The sequence below is a fragment of the Salmo trutta genome, unplaced genomic scaffold, assembly GCF_901001165.1.
Source record: "Salmo trutta unplaced genomic scaffold, fSalTru1.1, whole genome shotgun sequence".
Lineage (NCBI taxonomy): Eukaryota > Metazoa > Chordata > Actinopteri > Salmoniformes > Salmonidae > Salmo > Salmo trutta.
In genome coordinates this window covers 13,783,867-13,800,267 of record NW_021822911.1, presented here as the reverse complement: position 1 = coordinate 13,800,267, position 16,401 = coordinate 13,783,867, and the positions used below count along the sequence as shown (strand labels likewise).

General features: G+C 40.2%; 1 protein-coding gene across 1 annotated transcript in view; it reads left to right on the top strand.

Moving 5' to 3' along the window:
• The window catches only part of LOC115186495 (zinc finger protein 271-like), a gene marked incomplete at its 5' end in the record, with an annotated part of 49,103 nt that extends 32,702 nt beyond the window's left edge, over positions 1-16,401 (top strand). The window contains 2 exons of the mRNA XM_029746117.1: positions 14,961-15,904; positions 16,369-16,401. Coding sequence (XP_029601977.1) covers positions 14,961-15,904; positions 16,369-16,401 — 977 coding nt within the window. The remainder of the gene's footprint in view (positions 1-14,960; positions 15,905-16,368) is intronic.

The window sequence follows — 16,401 nt, the reverse complement described above, 5'->3', positions numbered from 1 at the left end:
ATAGTTTAATGCAGACCTGTAGCTACATGTGAATATGAACATTATGAATACATACTGCTAGAATAGTTTAATGCAGACCTGTAGCTACATGTGAATATGTACATTATGAATACATACTGTTAGAATAGTTTAATGCAGACCTGTAGCTTCATGTGAATATGAACATTATGAATACATACTGTTAGAATAGTTTAATGCAGACCTGTAGCTACATGTGAATATGTACATTATGAATACATACTGTTAGAATAGTTTAATGCAGACCTGTAGCTACATGTGAATATGAACATTATGAATACATACTGTTAGAATAGTTTAATGCAGACCTGTTGCTACATGTGAATATGAACATTATGAATACATACTGTTAGAATAGTTTAATGCAGACCTGTAGCTTCATGTGAATATGAACATTATGAATACATACTGTTAGAATAGTTCCGTGTAGCTCAGTTGGTAAAGCATGGCGCACGCAACGCGAGGGTTGTTGGTTTGATACTCACGGGGGACCAGTACGAAAATGTATGCACACACTAATGTAAGTCGATCTGCGTCTGCTTAATTAATAAAATGTTAATAAATTCAGATTTTTTTTTTTAGTGTCCTAGCTAAGGACTTAACTCAAATCTTGACAATATAATGTCAATTGTCAGATCTGGCTGCTTTGTGTGATGTATTGTTGTCTCTACCTTCTTGACCTTTGTGCTGTTGACTGTGCCCAATAATGTTTATACCATGTTTTTGTGCTGCTGTCATGTTGTGTTACTACCATGATATGTTGTCATGTGTTGCTGCCATGCTATGTTGTTGTCTTATGTCTCTCTTTATGTAGTGTTGTGTTGCCTCTCTTGTCGAGATGTGTGTTTTGTCCTATATTTTTCTTTTATCTCGTTTATTTTTAATCCCAGCCCCCGTCCCGAAGGAGGCCTTTTGGTAGGCCGTCTTGGTAAATAAGAATTTGTTCTTAACCGACTTGCCTAGTTAAAGGTTAAATATATATGTTTAAATTGCAAGCTACTGGATGGAGGTGGCTGACTAGCTGCTGTTGTTGAAGAAGCGTCCCGTCTTCTAGATTACACGTCACGCTGGTAGCGTCGCCTCAAAGAAGCACATCGTCATCTGCTGACTGGTGTAATACGTTTATTTAATTTTCAGAACGTTTTTTTTATATATATCATTTATTTCATTAGATACTAATATTATATTGACATGTACAAAGAGAAGCAAGCAGGTGTTGATTGATTAGACTTCATGACAATTTAAAACATACTATACCACTTCACATCTGCAATATTTCGTCACTCAGTCAAACAAACAGATAATTGTTTTTTAATTTATTAAGAAAATCTGCGAAATGGAGAGTTGAAAATAAAGAAGGGAGGACCACAAAAGTAATGTTTGAGAAAGATTTGCTGAAGTGCTGAAAGAGCAAGATGGTAGCTATGTCATGTGTGATGAATGTGAGGCACGATACAACTTCTCTCATTGGAAACAACGCCAATGACACATCTGGGATTAGTTATCAGTACGCTGCATTCATAACCAAGTGGGAATTTACCACATACGACTGGGAAAAATCCACATGAACGGCCATCCAACTGGTATTTACGACTTCACAACTGGAAAATCCCGACCTCCCACTTGGTTACGAACACAGCATTTTTGGTTGCCACACCTCAATCAACCTGAAAGGGGCAGTCTAGGCGCGTTTCTCTGCTCAGACGTTGTTGACGCCTGACAGATATTACAACGCTTGGACAGATATTTGCACGTCATAGCAATGGGCTCGTTCGAGCGGGCCACTTTTGTCAAGTCACCGGCTTTCAAATTGTGACGCATTATGGGGATAAAAAGTGTCCAACTTGCGCCTACATGTTGACTACATGAACTTTAAATGAACCATTTGATCAAAGATCATAAAGTCAACTGCAGACAGTTCCTCATCACCAGCTGTAACTTACAGCCATTGGCTGCATTGTGGAAGGTTCTATTGTCAACCAATCATCAGGGTGTTTCTGTTTGACCCGCACGAACAGGACCAAACACTTTAACAGAAACCAACTTTGCAAAACAATGGATAGTTAAATTTGGTTTTAAATATACAGTAAATTCGGGAGGATTCATACCCCTTCCCTTTTTCCAACATTTTGTTACATTACAGCCTTATTCTAAAATGGATTAAATCCATTTTTCTCCTCATCAATCTACACACAATGCCCCATAATGACACAATACCCCATAACGACACAATACCCTAATACCCCATAACGACCCAATACCCCATAACGACCCAATACCCCATAACGACACAATACCCCATAACGACACAATACCCCATAATGACACAATACCCCATAATGACACAATACCCCATAATGACCCAATACCCCATAATGACACAATACCCTAATACCCCATAACGACCCAATACACCATAACGACCCAATACCCCATAACGACCCAATACCCCATAATGACACAATACCCCATAACGACCCAATACACTATAACGACCCAATACCCCATAACGACCCAATACCCCATAACGACACAATACCCCATGATGACACAATACCCCATGATGACAAAATACCCCATAACGACACAATACCCCATAATGACACAATACCCCATAACGACCCAATACCCCATAATGACCCAATACCCCATAATGACCCAATACCCCATAATGACCCAATACCCCATAACGACCCAATACCCCATAACGACACAATACCCCATAATGACACAATACCCCATAATGACACAATACCCCATAACGACACAATACCCCATAACGACCCAATACCCTATAACGACACAATACCCTAATACCCCATAACGACCCAATACCCCATAATGACACAATACCCCATAACGACACAATACCCCAATACCCCATAACGACCCAAAACACCATAACGACCCAATACCCCATAACGACCCAAAACACCATAACGACCCAATACCCCATGATGACAAAATACCCCATAACGACACAATACCCCATGATGACACAATACCCCATGATGACAAAATACCCCATGATGACACAATACCCCATAACGACGCAATACACCATGATGACGCAATACCCCATGATGACGCAATACCCCATGAGGACGCAATACCCCATGATGACGCAATACCCCATGATGACACAATACTCCATGATGACGCAATACCCCATGATGACGCAATACCCCATGATGACACAATACCCCATGATGACACAATACTCCATGATGACACAATACTCCATGATGACACAATACCCTAATACCCCATAACGACCCAATACACCATCTGACAGGAGGCATGCACAGGTCTAAAAAGGTCCTATAATGGCCCTTTTATCATGGTTTTCTCAAACATGGTTTGTGTTACAAATGTAAAAAACATATCGAACATACTTCCTCCAATGAGGTTTCTATGAGAGAATTGCCAAAACAATATATTCTGAGATACTAAAAATATTATCGGCCCACGTTGGCATGGAATCGCGCTCCAGTGTAATGCAACGTAATTTGAGTCATGATAAGAGCAAGTCCATTCTGTGAAACATTAAAGATGGGATTTTGCGTGTAAATCCATTGTTAACGTGTTGTTGGTGACCCGCTCTTTGGTGGTATACACATCTTAGTTTTATCAATTCCTACATTAAACAACATATTCAAGCATAAAAATTCAGTCGAACTTCGCTTTAAAACCACGCATTTTAAGACAGTACTTACTGGTCTTAATCAGATCTCCTGTCTCCTCCTCCTCTTTCAATGTGACAATCATCTCCCCCTCCTCCTCTTTCACTCCAAAAACTGCATCATCCTCAGTCTCTTCCTCCTCTTCTTTCACTGAAACGTCTTTCTCTTCTTCTTTCACGGTAACAGCCTCACCCTCTACTTGTTTTTGTATTGTAACATCCTTCTCTTCCTCCTCCTCTTTCACCAGAGCTTCCTTCTCCGTCCAGCAGGCCTCCGCTTCTTTAGCAGGAGGAGAATAGCTTAGTGAGCTCATGGTCGGAGATGTTAGCTAGCTAGCATTAGCGACTAGCCTAGTTCTAAGCTAACTTAGCAAACCAGCTAGCTGACAAACAACATAAATATAGAATTAAATGGGCCAACAAGTACATACAACAGAAGTGTGTTTAAAACACAGCGACTAATATACACCAAAACAGTGTAAAGAGCGTGAATGTTGTAGCTATGTTTGCTAGAAAGCTACCGAGGTGTCTGACTAGCTGTTGTTGTTGAAGGAGCGTCCCGTCCACTAGATTATACGTCACACTGGCAGCATCGCCTGAACCTAAAAGACGCACATCGCCATCTGCTGACTGGAGGGCAACGCAGTTGAGGAACCAAACGTTTATTTTTCATTTATTTCAGAAAAGTTTAATATTATATTAAGTCGTTCAAAGAGAAGCATGTGTTGATTGATTTGTGTTTAATAAGTGAGAATTGAAAACAAACTTTACACCCACTACATATTTTCATTGAACCGTACTTCTGACATGGATCATTTTGACCCCAGAGGCATATCTTTTATCATAGCCAAAATGTGGTTTATTCAATTCTTCCAAATTTTCATGACTTTGTCAATCAACTTGTTCTTAAGAAATCTATATCATGGTTTAGTGTTTATGTATCAATATGGACTTTTAACAAATTCAAATCCTTTGGAGTCATTTTGACTCCAGCCAAAAGCATCTTTGATAAATAGGACGTTTATTTCAAATCAAAATCACATTTTATTGGTCACATACACGTGTTTAGCAGATGTTATTGTGGGTGTAGTGAAATGCTTGTGTTTCTAGCTCCGACAGTGCAGTAATATCTAATAAGTAATATCTAACAATTTCACAACATATACCCAATACACACAAATCTAAGTATTTGAATCTAGGTTTCTCTGTAGACATGATCCATCCCACCAGAGGGTGGAGGGGCTCCTGTAACAGTGGTTTTAACCAGATAGACACATGCAGACACACAGTATAGTGCCTCCCATGTACTCTCCTAAGATTGGACTCTTCTATACCACGTATCACATGACTGTGTACAAAACTGCAAGGGGTATACAGTGCATTCATTAAGTATTCAGACCCCTTCACTTTTTAAACATTTAGTTACATTACAGCCTTATTCTAAAGTTGAATAATTTTATAATTGAATAATCAATACCCCATAATGACATCACAATAACCCATAATGACAAAACAAAATCATTTAAAAAAAACATTTTTACAAATGTATTGACTTAAGTATTCAGACCCTTTGCTATGAGACTCGAAATTGAGCTCAGATGCATCCTGATTCAATTGATCTTCCTTGAAATGTTTCTACAACTTGGAGTCCACTTGTGGTAAATTTAATTGATTGGACATGATTTGGAAAGGCACACAACTGTCTATATAAGGTCCCACAGTTTACAGTGCATGTCAGAGCAAAAACCAAGCCATGAGGTCAAAGGAATTGTCCATATTGCTCTGAGACAGGATTGTGTCGAGGCACAGATCTGGGGAAGGGTACCAAAAAATGTCTTCAGCATTGAAGGTCCCCAAGAACACACTGGCCTCCATCATTCTTAAATGGAAGAAGTTTGGAACCACCAAGACTCTTCCTAGAGCCGGCCGCCCGGCCAAACTGAGAAATCGTGGGAGAAGGGCCTTGGTCAGGGAGGTGAACAAGAACCTGATGTTCACTCTGACAGAGCTCCAGAGTTCCTCTGTGGAGATGGGAGAACCTTCCAGAAGGACAACCATCTCTGCAGCACTCCAGCAATCAGGCCTTAATGTAGCAATGATTAAATTGTCAAAATTTATTTCAATGGACAATTCAGTGAACTGTTCTGTTAAAGGTGTTGGCTAGAGATGACATGCAGGAGCTTGCAGGGATTTGTAGTCTTGCATGTCATCTACTTTGATGCTAATTAGCATTTTAGAATCCGAGAGTAAAGAGACACAAATATATTGATACAAGTATTTGTATTGATTATGGATCCCCATTAGTTCCTGCCAAGGAAGCAACTAGTCTTCCTGGGGTTTATAATGGATCCCCATTAGTTCCTGCCAAGGCAGCAGCTACTCTTCCTGGGGTTTATTATGGATCCCCATGAGTTCCTGCCAAGGCAGCAGCTACTCTTCCTGGGGTTTATTATGGATCCCCATTAGTTCCTGTCAAGGCAGCAGCTACTCTTCCTGGGGTTTATTATGGATCCCCATGAGTTCCTGCCGAGTATGGTTAGGGAGCGTGCCAGCCTGCCTGAACCGCCCCTGAATTAACAGGTATAAATGATGGGTTATGAATTAACAGGTATAAAATGATGGGTTATGAATTAACAGGTATAAATGATGGGTTATGATTTAACGGTATAAATGATGGGTTATGAACTAACAGGTATAAATGATGGATTATGAATTAACAGGTATACATGATGGGTTATGAATTAACAGGTATAAATGATGGGTTGTGAATTAACAGGTATACATGATGGGTTATGAATTAACAGGTATAAATGATGGATTATGAATTAACAGGTATACATGATGGGTTATGAATTAACAGGTATAAATGATGGGTTATAAATTAACAGGTATACATGATGGGTTATGAATTAACAGGTATACATGATGGGTTATGAACTAACAGGTATAAATGATGGGTTATGAATTAACAGGTATAAATGATGGGTTATGAATTAACACATCCCTTCCAGGCATTTCAATACATTCAGGACTTCTTATAGTGAGCATAACATGACAATACATGACATCTAAGTAGCTGAATATTCTTTTGGACTAACAATCTAACAGTTTGAAGGACACAACTCCTGTTATTCTGGTTAAACAGTGAAAGACTAGTTGATTAAGGAGTGGGGATTTTTTTACAATTAGGAAATAATACGTCATGTTTTACTCGTACCTCAGCCAGCATTGTGAATGGTTAGGAAATAATATGTCATGTTTTACTCGTACCTCAGCCAGCATTGTGAATGGTTAAGAAATAATATGTCATGTTTTACTCGTACCTCAGCCAGCATTGTGAATGGTTAGGAAATAATATGTCATGTTTTACTCGTACCGCAGCCAGCATTGTGAATGGTTAGGAAATAATATGTCATGTTTTACTAGTACCTCAGCCAGCATTGTGACTGGTGTCTGATGCAGTGACATACTAGACCATGGCAGTAAATCTAATACTTAGGTGTTTTTAGTGATGCATGAAAGGTCTGGGGTGGTTCTGTGGTTATAAGTTACTGACCTTGGAATACATTTCTGGCCATGCTGGCAGGGTCTGAATCAAACCCAATGTCCACATGGCACACTGGCAGGGTCTGAATCAAACCCAATGTCCACCTGGTACACTGGCAGGGTCTGAATCAACCCAATGTCCATCTAGTACACTGGCAGGGTCTGAATCAAACCCAATGTCCACCTGGTACACTGGCAGGGTCTGAATTAAACCCAATGTCCACCTGGTACACTGGCAGGGTCTGAATCAAACCCAATGTCCACCTGGTACACTGACAGGGCCTGAATCAACCCCAATGTCCATCTGGTACACTGACAGGGTCTGAATCCACCCAATTTCCACCTGGTACACTGGCAGGGTCTGAATCAAACCCAATGTCCACCTGGTACACTGGCAGGGTCTGAATCAACCCAATGTCCATCTAGTACACTGGCAGGGTCTGAATCAAACCCAATGTCCACCTGGTACACTGGCAGGGTCTGAATTAAACCCAATGTCCACCTGGTACACTGACAGGGTCTGAATCAAACCCAATGTCCACCTGGTACACTGGCAGGGTCTGAATCAAACCCAATGTCCACCTGGTACACTGACAGGGTCTGAATCAACCCCAATGTCCATCTGGTACACTGACAGGGTCTTAATCCACCCAATTTCCACCTGGTACACTGGCAGGGTCTGAATCAAACCCAATGTCCACCTGGTACACTGGCAGGGTCTGAATCAACCCAATGTCCACCTGGTACACTGACAGGGTCTGAATCAACCCAATGTCCACCTGGTACACTGGCAGGGTCTGAATCAACCCAATGTTAAGGGGAGGGAAGATTGGTCAAGAGGGTGATGATTATTGTTGTTCTACTGCCTGATTGTTATGCAACAACACTGTTTACAAAAGCTTTGTTAAAGAACAAGTTGTTGTTTGTGTTGCACTGCTTTGCTTTATCTTGGCCAGGTCGCAGATGTAAATGAGAACTTGTTCTCAACTGGCCACCTGGTTAGATAAAGGTGAATTTGTTTAATTTTTAAAAAATATATTTTTTACAACATTAACAATGTCTACACTGTATTTCTGATCAATTTTATTATTATTTTAATGGATGAAAAATGTGCTTTCTTTAAAAAACAAGGACATTTCTAAGTGACCCCAAACTGTTGAACGGTAGTGTACATCTACATGATGTATTGTTACACCATGTAGGAGCAGTATAGACCTAGTCTGTTCATTATATACATCTACATGATGTATTGTTACACCATGTAGGATCAGTATAGACCTAGTCTGTTCATTATATACATCTACATGATGTATTGTTACACCATGTAGGAGCAGTATAGACCTAGTCTGTTCATTATGTACATCTACATGATGTATTGTTACACCATGTAGGAGCAGTATAGACCTAGTCTGTTCATTATATACATCTACATGATGTATTGTTACACCATGTAGGAGCAGTATAGACCTAGTCTGTTCATTATATATATCTACATGATGTATTGTAACACCATGTAGGAGCAGTATAGACCTAGGCTGTTCATTATATACATCTACATGATGTATTGTTACACCATGTAGCAGCAGTGTAGACCTAGTCTGTTCATTATATACATCTACATGATGTATTGTTACACCATTTAGGAGCAGTATAGACCTAGTCTGTTCATTATATACATCTACATGATGTATTGTTACACCATGTAGGAGCAGTATAGACCGACAGTAGCTTGCTACTTATTTATATGTTGTTTGACTGAATGAAACTGCCTTAAATGTGCTGTAGTGAACATTTTTTATTCTCACTAATCAATCACCACATTCCTGTCTTTGTATGTCTCAATATAATAGTATTATTTAATTAAATCCATGTAAAATAATCTTTGTCTGAAAATAAAATCTGATCCTCAACTGCGTTTCCCTCCAGTCAGCAGACGGCGATGTGCGTCTTTCAGGCGATGCTGCAGCGTGACGTATAATCTAGTGGACGGTTCTTCATAAACAGCTCGTCAACCACCTCGGTAGCTTGCTAGCCAACATAGCCGAAACATTCAAGCTATTTAGACGCTTTCGGTCTATATTAGCTACTGTGTTTTAGACACACTTATGTCGTATCTACTTGTTAACCTATTTAATTTAATATTACGTTATTTTTTATTAGTCAGCTATAGTAGCTGGCTGGTTAAGTTAGCATTAGCCTAGTCGCTAATGATAGCTAGCTAGCTAACATCCCCGAACATGAGCTCCCTAAACTACTCCCCTCCTGTTAAAGAAGAGGAGGTCTGCTGGACGGAGAAAGAAGCTCTGGGGCTGAACATTGTCGTGAAAGAGGAGAAGGAAGAGGAGGATGTCTCAGTAAAACAAGAAGTAGAGGGTGAGGCTGTTACAGTGAAAGAAGAAGAGGACGACGTTTCAGTTAAACAAGAGGAAGAAGAGGATGATGCTGTTTTTGGAGTGAAGAAGGAAGGAGAGATTACTGTCACATTGAAAGATGAAGAGGAGACAGGAGATCTGAGTAACACCAGTAAGTACCGCCTTCAATTAGTTTTTAACTTTGGATATTCGGAGTTGGCTCGTCAATACCTCTTCAACGGAGGGCCCTGGGATGATGACTGATATGTCTAGAATCAGACGACGTAGAGAACAAGCTACCCCTTGTTTTCTCCGTTCCGTTTCCAAAAAGTGACTTAACATATATATTTGAGGAGGGTCTATCTGCTGACCGCAGACTGGGGGGCCACGGCATGTATTGATTTTAATGTAGTGATGTTTTACTGCACACCGTGACCCCCAATAGAGCCATGTGAGAGTTGGGTTGGCTACACCAAAGATTATGGATATACTGACAAGATGTCTCTCCGTCCTAACAAGGGGAGTCGTTGTCCACAAAGCTGCACTGTGGGTTGTCTCGCTCCCACCTATCCTGTCTTTGGATTGGTGGATACATCTTATTATTGTAATCTATTGTTTATATTCTATGAGGGTTGTTGTCTTCAACCGCCTGTATTCAATGGAGAGAGATGCTAAGCTACTAGCATGAATATGCATAGCGATCTGGAGACAAATCCTATAGTGTTTTTATCAAAGTTGTCGGTATGTCACGTGTCCACGTAACAACTTAATCATTACGAAACTTCTGTTAGATCAAGTAAACCTCAAGTAGCAAATAAGCCATTCATTTTGTTGTTGACCAAATTCAACACTTTCCACATTGGGTTGATAATTGTTTCCACTTGGATACAACCTACTGTAACCTACTGGCATGACCTAGAGAGTTACAACCTACTGGAACCTACTGGCATGACCTAGAGAGATACAACCTACTGTAACCTACTGGCATGACCTAGAGAGATACAACCTACTGTAGCCTACTGGCATGACCTAGAGAGAGACAACCTACTGTAACCTACTGGCATGACCTAGAGAGATACAGCCTACTGTAGCCTACTGGCATGACCTAGAGAGTTACAACCTACTGTAACCTACTGGCCTGACCTAGAGAGATACAACCTACTGGAACCTACTGGCATGACCTAGAAAGATACAACCTACTGTAACCTACTGGCATGACCTAGAGAGTTACAATCTACTGTAACCTACTGGCATGTCCTAGAGTTACAACCTAGAGAGTTACAACCTATTGTAACCTACTGGCATGTCCTAGAGTTACAACCTACTGTAACCTACTGGCATGACCTAGAGAGTTACAACCTGCTGTAACCTACTGGCATGACCTAGAGAGTTACAACCTACTGTAGCATACTGGCATGACCTAGAGAGTTACAACCTACTGTAGCCTACTGGCATGACCTAGAGAGTTACAACCTACTGTAGCCTACTGGCATGACCTAGAGAGTTACAACCTACTGTAACCTACTGGCATGACCTAGAGAGTTACAACCTACTGTAACCTACTGGCATGACCTAGAGAGTTACAACCTTCTGTAATCTTCTGGCATGACCTAGAGAGTTACAACCTACTGTAACCTACTGGCATGACCTAGAGTTACAACCTACTGTAGCCTACCGGCATGACCTAGAGATACAACCTACTGTAACCTACTGGCATGACCTAGATAGTTACAACCTACTGTAACCTACTGGCATGACCTAGATAGTTACAACCTACTGTAGCCTACTGGCATGACCTAGAGAGTTACAATCTACTGTAACCTACTGGCATGACCTAGAGAGTTACAACCTACTGTAGTCTACTGGCATGACCTAGAGTTACAACCTACTGTTACCTACTGGCATGACCTAGAGAGATACAACCTACTGTGGCCTACTGGCATGACCTAGAGAGTTCCAACCTACTGTAACCTACTGGCATGACCTAGAGAGTTACAACCTACTGTGGCCTACTGGCATGACCTACAGAGCTACAACCTACTGTGGCCTACTGGCATGACCTACAGAGCTACAACCTACTGTAACCTACTGGCATGACCTAGAGAGATACAACCTACTGTGGCCTACTGGCATGACCTAGAGAGATACAACCTACTGTAACCTACTGGCATGACCTACAGAGATAAAACCTACTGTAACCTACTGGCATGACCTAGAGAGTTACAACCTACTGTAACCTACTGGCATGACCTAGAGAGATACAACCTACTGTGGCCTACTGGCATGACCTAGAGAGTTACAACCTACTGGCATGACCTAGAGAGCTACAACCTACTGTGGACTACTGGCATGACCTACAGAGGTACAACCTACTGTAACCTACTGGCATGACCTAGAGAGTTACAACCTACTGTAACCTACTGGCATGACCTAGAGAGATACAACCTACTGTAACCTACTGGCATGACCTAGAGAGATACAACCTACTGTAACCTACTGGCATGACCTAGAGAGATACAACCTACTGTAACCTACTGGCATGACCTAGAGAGATACAACCTACTGTAACCTACTGGCATGACCTAGAGAGATACAACCTACTGTAACCTACTGGCATGACCTAGAGAGATACAACCTACTGTAACCTACTGGCATGACCTAGAGAGATACAACCTACTGTAACCTACTAGCATGACCTACAGAGCTACAACCTACTGTGGCCTACTGGCATGACCTACAGAGGTACAACCTACTGTAACCTACTGGCATGACCTAGAGAATTACAACCTACTGTAACCTACTGGCATGACCTAGAGAGATACAACCTACTGTAACCTACTGGCATGACCTAGAGAGATACAACCTACTGTAACCTACTGGCATGACCTAGAGAGATACAACCTACTGTAACCTACTAGCATGACCTACAGAGCTACAACCTACTGTGGCCTACTGGCATGACCTACAGAGGTACAACCTACTGTAACCTACTGTCATGACCTAGAGTTACAACCTACTGTAACCTATTGGCATGACCTAGAGAGTTACAACCTACTGTAGCCTACTGGCATGTCCTACAGAGATACAACCACTGGTATGCATGCATTTCTATGCATGCAACAACAACCAAAGTGCTTCTTCATTCATTACTCAGGTAAAGACCGTGATGCCGTGCTCCACGTTGGATCCAAAATCCCTAACAAATTTATGTTTATAATGTGTTATTGTCTACTTGATTTCCAGTAGGGTCTCGTTAGTCTGTCTGGACACAAAGATACTTAGCTCATAATGTGTAGAGAACTGTTCCTTGGTGGATAGGCTATTTTACAACACACAGAGCTATTTTCCTTTATTCAGGACATTTAGAATGACAACACATTACAGAGTAGCCTTGTGGGATTATTCACAAAATTATCTGGTTATGAAATGTCATGACAAATACATTTTAGTTTCCTTGTTTCACCTGAAATATTAAATATATAGTCCTAGGTCTATGTTGTTGTTAGGTGAAGTTATGGGTCCTTCAGTAGGTTTATGTTATTGTTAGGTGAAGCTATGGGCCTATTTGTTAAACACTTAGTGTACAAACCCTCATTGTCAGGCTGATGTTAAAGCTAGCCAAAGAGCATTTTACTGGTTGAAGTGTTTTTTTAAGTATAAAGAAATTGATTTGAGACAATAACACAAACATATTAAGCAGGTGATTCAAGCGAGCCTTACAATTATAATCCAAAAGTAATGTGAAATGCACTTATAAGCAACCTGTAAATGGAGGCTATTTTTGCAGTCAGCCTATGAGAACTCCCCTGAGTTTTCCACCACGGTGGTGAATTAGTGAATAGACACAGAGCTTAATGTGAGTTTCCTTGAGTAGCACTCCTGATCTTGTGCTGATAGTGTGCTGTAATTTTCAGAATATATTGTGGAAAACTAAAATCTTCGCTCACCATTTTTGCTCCAGGCAGATATACTACATCCATAACTAGTGGTTTCCTCATTAGCAGATATACTACATCCATAACTAGTGTTTTCCTCATTACCAGATATACTACATCCATAACTAGTGGTTTCCTCATTACCAGATATACTACATCCATAACTAGTGGTTTCCTCATTAGCAGATATAGTACATAGTGGTTTCCTCATTAGCAGATATAGTACATCCATAACTAGTGGTTTCCTCATTAGCAGATATACTACATCCATAACTGGTGGTTTCCTCATTACCAGATATACTACATTCATAACTAGTGGTTTCCTCATTACCATAAATACTACATCCATAACTAGTGGTTTCCTCATTACCAGATATAGTACATCCATAACTAGTGGTTTCCTCATTAGCAGATATACTACATCCATAACTAGTGGTTTCCTCATTAGCAGGGACCAGTTTCTGCAACCAAATTGTGTGCGCATTGCCCTCATGACGCAATTTTATCAAACACAGAAAGGGGCCTATATTGGAGACCAAAAGTCGTCTGGCACACTGCTTAGGATTTTAACAAATTTAATATCTTATTTCTAGTTACTACTAATGTGAAAACAAGACAAAATATGATTGTTACAAACTTGACTGTCTTAATTATTATTTATTTATTTATTTTATTTATTTTGCTCCTTTGCACCATATTATTTATATTTGAACTTTGAACTTTCTTCAAACTACAAATCTACCATTCCAGTGTTTTTCTTGCTATACTTTATGTACTTTGCCACCATGGCATTTTTTTGCTTTTACCTCCCTTATCTCACATCATTTGCTCACATTGTATATAGTCTTATTTTTTGTTCTACTGTATTATTGACTGTATGTTGTTTACTCCATGTGTAACTCTGTGTTGTTGTATGTTGTCGAACTGCTTTGCTTTATCTTGGCCAGGTCGCAATTGTAAATGAGAACTTGTTCTCAACTTGCCTACCTGGTTAAATAAAGGTGAAATAAAAATAAAAAAAATTGTCAAATAATTTAACAGATGTCAATTGTTGTACAACTTCATGGGTATGCTCTGGGCATCACATTTTACCTGAAATAAACAATGGATTTCTGCTGTTTTGGGCCTTTAACCATCTGTCTGACTTTGTCATTCACACAGGAGAGATACTTAACTATCGTGGATCCTCTGGGGAGCCTCAACAACCTCATGATGCTGAAGAGGCAGAGAAGAGTCACTCCAGATCAGAACTCCTCAAGAAACACCAGCAGAGACCCACAGGGAAGAAATCTAACTGCTGCTCTGACAGTGGGAAAAGATTCACCTCTTCAGTTAAACTTAAAATACATCAAAGAATTCACACTGAAGAGAAACCTTTTGGCTGTAGTCAATGTGGGAAGAGTTTTATTTGGCAACCAACCCTGAAATCACATCAGAGAATACACACTGGAGAGAAACCTTATGGCTGTGATCAATGTGGGAAGAGTTTTACTACATCTAGCTATCTAACTATGCACCAGAGAACACACACTGGAGAGAAACCTTATGGCTGTGATCAATGTGGGAAGAGTTTTACTACATCTAGCTATCTAACTATACACCAGAGAACACACACAGGAGAGAAATCTTATGGCTGTTATCAATGTGGGAAGAGTTTTATTCGGCTACAAACCCTGAAATCACATCAGAGAATACACACTGGAGAGAAACCTTATGGCTGTGATCAATGTGGGAAGAGTTTTACTACATCTAGCTATCTAACTATGCACCAGAGAACACACACTGGAGAGAAACCTTATGGCTGTGATCAATGTGGGAAGAGTTTTACTACATCTAGCTATCTAACTATACACCAGAGAACACACACAGGAGAGAAACCTTATGGCTGTGATCAATGTGGGAAGAGTTTTATTCGGCTACAAACCCTGAAATCACATCAGAGAATACACACTGGAGAGAAACCTTATGGCTGTGATCAATGTGGGAAGAGTTTTACTACATCTAGCTATCTAACTATACACCAGAGAACACACACAGGAGAGAAATCTTATGGCTGTGATCAATGTGGGAAGAGTTTTATTCGGCTACAAACCCTGAAATCACATCAGAGAATACACACTGGAGAGAAACCTTATGGCTGTGATCAATGTGGGAAGAGTTTTACTACATCTAGCTATCTAACTATACACCAGAGAACACACACAGGAGAGAAATCTTATGGCTGTGATCAATGTGGGAAGAGTTTTATTCGGCTACAAACCCTGAAATCACATCAGAGAATACACACAGGACAGAATCCTTATAGCTGTACTCAATGTGGGAAGAGATACTCTGATAAAAGATCTCTGACTAAACATCAGAAAATACATGGAGTTGTTTCATGATATCAATGAATTAATGTCACAATGTAGAATGTTTTAACATTGTAGTAGGAGTATATTAATGATGTCACAATGTAGAACCCTAAACGTTTGTCCCCTGTTCTATTGATTTCAACATGATATGGATATTAGCCTCAGGGGGAAAATCCAGGCTCTGAAATGAAAGAGTTACTATTTATGAGATTTAACAAAAAGTGACTAACACAAAAAGAGCTGTGTTACACTTACCATGTTGGTGACCCACTTGAATCAAAATGCAACACTTCAAAATGTAGCTAGCTGTTTTCTACAAGTTGTCCTCTAACCAGTGATGTACACATTATTCCCAGATTCTGTGTGGTTTTTAGCTGTTAGTTTTAACAGGACGTTCAACCTCATCTCCCTCCTCTCACGCAATTGATTTCAACATGATATCGATGAGTGATGACAAATAAGTGTTGCGTTCCTTCCTGAAGATTAATTTTGTTCCAAGGGGACGAGAGTTCTAG